At 47.8% G+C, this 4,851-nt stretch overlaps 1 protein-coding gene across 1 annotated transcript in view; it reads left to right on the forward strand.

Moving 5' to 3' along the window:
- Positions 1 to 769: 769 nt before the first annotated feature.
- Positions 770 to 4,851, forward strand: part of RAB11FIP5 (RAB11 family interacting protein 5 (class I)) — a 43,778-nt gene continuing 39,696 nt past the window's right edge. Inside the window, exons 1-2 of the mRNA XM_011945509.1 lie at positions 770 to 814; positions 4,333 to 4,517. Of these exons, the coding sequence (XP_011800899.1) occupies positions 770 to 814; positions 4,333 to 4,517 (230 nt within the window). The remainder of the gene's footprint in view (positions 815 to 4,332; positions 4,518 to 4,851) is intronic.

Here is a 4,851-nt window from a genome sequence, read left to right on the forward strand (position 1 = left end):
CTCAATCTCCTGACCTCATGATCCACCCGCCTCGGCCTCCCAAAGTGCTGGGATTACAGGCGTGAGCCACCGTGCCCGGCCTTCTTCTTTTTCTTTTGAGACAGGGCCTCATTCCGATGCCCAGGCTGAGGTGTGGTGACGTGATCACAGTTTATCGCAACCTCGACTTCCTAAGCTCAGGTGATCCTCCCACCTCAGGAGGCATGTGCCACCACACCCAGCTAATTTTTATATTTTTTTTAGAGATAGGGGTTCACCATGTTGGCCAGGCTGATCTCAAACTCCTGGACTCAAGCAATCCTCCCTCCTCACCCCCTCAAAGTGCTGGGATTACAGGCATGAGTCACTGTGCCTGGCCATGTTACTATTCTTAACATATAAAGTATTTGTATAAATAATTAATAAGAAATTAAGGCTTCAAAGAAAAATGAGCATAGAAAATAGGCAATTCAGGAAATAGACAATTCATTAAAGGAGGAAATACAAATGACTAATAACTGAAAAGAAGTTCAATCTCACTGGCAATCAAATAAATGCAAATGAAACAACAAGGAGGCACAAGCTTTTGCCTTCAGCAAAGATTTCTAAGATAATAATTCATGCTCGTTACTGCTTAGGGTGTGTTGAGATAGCTCTCGTGCTAACCCTATGAAGTAATTTCTTATTAGTAGGCCCATTTTACAGAGGCGGAAACAGATTTAGTAGGGTTCAGTAATTTGCCCATGCTTATACAGTTAGTAAGTGGTGGCACCAGGACTTAGACCCGGGCATGTGGTTCTGCTATAAAGAGGGCCTGGAAAATAGCTGCAGGAAGGTGAGGTAAAGAACAGATGGAAATGTAGCTGGAAGAGCAGGACAAATACATGTGAAGTGTCTACATGGAAAAGCAAACGGGCTTAGTGGTACTGAAGAGGGAGCAATGAGTGGAAGTTACACATATGTGGATGCTTTTCAAGCAAGAACTGTCTCCAACGGACTAGAGAGGCCCAGGAAGGCAGTGAGGACACCCAGCCCTGGGGAGGCAGAGGAAACTGATGCTTTTGGGTTCTTGTTGTCTAACACTTATGCAGGCTACTGCAGGGAGTGGGGGGGAGGATCTCATCTTCTAGAGGACGAAATACACCTTTAGATGGCCAAGACCTCAGTATCTGGTGTTTCTGCTATTTTCTCAACCACAGACAGCTAGCAGACCCCGCTTTTCCTTCCAGGGCCAGGCAACGTGGGGTAGGAGCCCTGGCTGGTTTTGTTCCCCTTCTATAGCCAGCCACAGTCTAGAGCCAGCAGGAAGCTTGAGCTTGCCAATCTGTGAGGGCCAAGGCAGGAGGAAAGAGAGTCGGAGGGCAGGTGGGGCAGAGGAGCCATCTGAGTTCTCCCCACCCTTTCTCCCTTTCCCGGTGCTTTGCTCCTCCTTGGCAGAGGAGGAGGGAGGGAGGAAGTGGGAGCAGTCACGTTGGAGAACAGGCAAACAGATGAAACAGAACCGCTAAAGGAGTGACCCATTTATGTTAGTTGAAGTTTAGTGATGATATTGTCATGTGCAAAGTCCTTGAAGAATTCACTCTTAAAGTAGGGGGTTCATCCTGATTCTTGTAACCTTGGTTACCTCAAGCTTCATCTGTAAAATGGGTGTGAGAACACTTCCTACTTTATTGACTTTAAATGGATCTAGTGCTTGGAAAACCAACAAGCTGGTGTGAGAGCAGAGTGCCACAGGCAGTAAAGCCACTCAGTCTCTGCAATTTTCCGATTGGAGACTTGGGGAAAATCACCCAAGCTCTTTCTGCTTCTGTTTCCTCATCAGTGAAACCAAGGGTAGCAATAGCACTTGCTTTAAATGGTTATCTTCAGGGTTAAACATGATTATGTATGTGTATGTGTGTGTGTGTGTAAGTACTATATGTATATAATTTTTCTTTAGTATACAGACTTATAGCCAAGAGTGATAATATATATATAAAGTAAATGGTAGAACCAGGACTCCAAAGCCCACAGATTTAATAATTATACTTTAGATGTCTCAAAAACCATAATGTATATAAAACAAACACATATTGTGTAAAGACTAGAAAGAAACACAACAAATTATTAACAGTGTTTATTTATGGATGGTTGGGTTATGATTTATTTTCATTTTTTCTTTCTTTTTTTGAGACAGAGTCTCACTCTGCTGCACAGGCTGGAGTGCAGTGGTGCGATCTTGGCTCACTGCAACCTCTGCCTCCCAGGTTCAAGTGATTCTTGTGTCTCAGCCTCCTGAGTAGCTGGGATTACAGGTGTGCCCCACCATGCCTGGCTAATTTTCCTATTTTCAGAAGAGACGGGTTTCACTATGTTGGTCAGGCTGGTCTCGAACTCCTGACCTCAAGTGATCCGTCCGCCTCGGCCTCCCAAAGTGCTGGGATTACAGGCACGAGTCACTGCACCTGGCCCCATTTTTTATTTTTTTGAGACAGTCTCATTCTGTAGCCCAGGCTGGAGTATAGCAGCACAATCTTGGCTCACTGCAATCTCTGCCTCCCAGGTTCAAGTGATCCTTGTGCCTCAGCCTCCCGAGTAGCTGGGACTACAGGCACCTGCCACCGCACCTGGGTAGTTTTTTGTCTTTTTAGTAGAGGTGGGGTTTCACCATGTTGCCCAGGCTGGTCTTGAACTCCTGGCTTCAAGTGATCCACCAGCCTCGGCTTCCCAAAGTGCAGGGATTACAGGTATAAGCCATCCCGCCTGGCTTGAGGTAAGAATCATTATCCCCATTATCCAGATGAAGAAATAAGGCCAAGAGAGGTTAGAGAGTTGGCTTAAACTTTGGGTTTCATAGCTACCAAGAGGCAGACAGCCAAGATCTGTAGGCAGATCTGGCTGTCTCTAAAGCTAGGTGCTACCGTCAGGGATGCTGGACCATGGGGCTGGTGCCTAGGACTTCCCCACCCCAGTCTTCTGATGGAAGAGTTAAGGTGGGAGGCTGTGAGGACTGGGCCTGTGCTGGGTGTGCTCTCATGGGTCTCTGCCTACTCTACTGGTTTATTAGGTTCATATTTCCAGTAGAGGACATAGCCTGGAAGGTGGACAGTCGAGGGGTACTGTGGAGTCTCCCTAAGAAGAAATACATGTTTCTCCTGTTAGGTATCCTATAGAGCAGTGGTTCCCAATCTTTTTGGCACCAGGGACCAAAATGTGAGTTTCCACAGACTGAGGGTGGCAGGGATGGTTTCAGGATGATTCAAGTGCATTACATTTACTGTGCACTTTATTTCTCTTATCATTACATTGCAATATATAATGAAGTAATTATACAATTCACCATAATGTAGAATCAGTAGGAGCCCTGAGCTTGTTTTCCTGCAACCAGATGGTCCCATCTGGGGATGGGAGACAGTGACAGATCATCAGGCATTAGATTCTCATAAGAAGTATGCAACCTAGATCCCTGGCATGCACACTTCACAGTAGGGTTTGTGCTCCTAGGACAATCTAACGCCAGGGCTGATCTGACAGGAGGTGGAGCTCAGGCGGTAATGCGATAGGAAGCGGCTGTAAATACAGATGAAATTTCACCAGCTAGCCCCCACCACCGCTCACCTCCTACCATGCAGCCCACTTCCTAACAGGACATGGAGGGTTACCAGTCTGTGGCCCAAGGGTTGGGGACCCCTGCTATAGAGGAACTAAAAATAATAGCTAACTACACAAGATTGAGGGATGAAAGTGGGTGTGAGCCAGCTAAATCATTATCTATCATACGAGGAAGGCCACAGACAGTGGCCAGTCCTGATAAATCCAGATGTAGCTATGTGAGCATCTTAATGTAATGATGTGGAGGTAACCATCAGACCTGAAAACACCAGTGGCTTTAAGTGGTATCCCTGGATTGAAGGATGGAGAGGGAGTTCTTGCTTTTCATTGCAAGCCCTTCTGTCCTATTTGATTTTTTTTAAAAAGCTGTGTGTATTATTTTAAAATTATTATTTTAAAAGTACAGGCTCTGAAAGTTAAAAACAAAACAAAACAAAACAGGCTCTGGGGGCATCTAGTAGATTCACAACCCTCCCCCATCTAGGCTGACATTTCATCTTCTGGAAAATAGGGATAAAAGCCATACCCCACAGAGTTGCTCTGAGGATAAAATGAGGTAATGCATATAAAAGCACACAGACCACAGTTGGCTGAAATTCAGCATCTATAATTACTAAACATCGTTATTATCAATAATAAACCAAGTGTATGTAATACTCAGGCCCTGGCACATAGTAGGCACTTAATAATGGGTGGAAGTAGTTATTTAACCCCCTACCAGGGCCTGTAATTTCCTCCAACCCGTGACACACTGGCCCTAAGGCTCCGAGTGAACACTTAAATATTGATGTGGTTACTCATTTATTCATCACTCAGCTCTCCGCCGCAGAGTCTGAGGAGGGTCAGCCCCGCTCTCCGGGGCCTGGCCGCATCCGGGCCCCCTGCGCCGGGAAAGGTTGGAGGCTGCGGCAGCTCACTCCTTTCCAGGTCGCCGATGCGGGACCGTCACGTGGCGGGGCGGCAATCGCTCCGGTTTCACTCCGGCATTTTCCCGGGCAGGGGCGGACTGGAGAAGGGGAGAGCGCGGCCCAGGGTCAGGGGAGCGGCGGGGATCCCCATCACCCCAAGTCCGCGCCAAGAGGCTGGCCATCCCAGGGGCGGCGGGCCGGGACCCTTTTAGGGCGAGGGCTTTCCAGAGCAGGGACTTTTAGAAGGAAGACGTGGGATTGGCCTGGAAGCGCAGAGCGGGATTTTGTACCTAGGTGGCCGCGGGTGTTGGGCTCCCCACAGGCGAGGCCGGGTTGCTTTGGGCGCCCCCAGCCAGGGGCGGGGCCACCGCGG

Source organism: Colobus angolensis, unplaced genomic scaffold (assembly GCF_000951035.1).
Source record: "Colobus angolensis palliatus isolate OR3802 unplaced genomic scaffold, Cang.pa_1.0 Scaffold24, whole genome shotgun sequence".
In the NCBI taxonomy this organism is placed as follows: Eukaryota; Metazoa; Chordata; class Mammalia; order Primates; family Cercopithecidae; genus Colobus; species Colobus angolensis.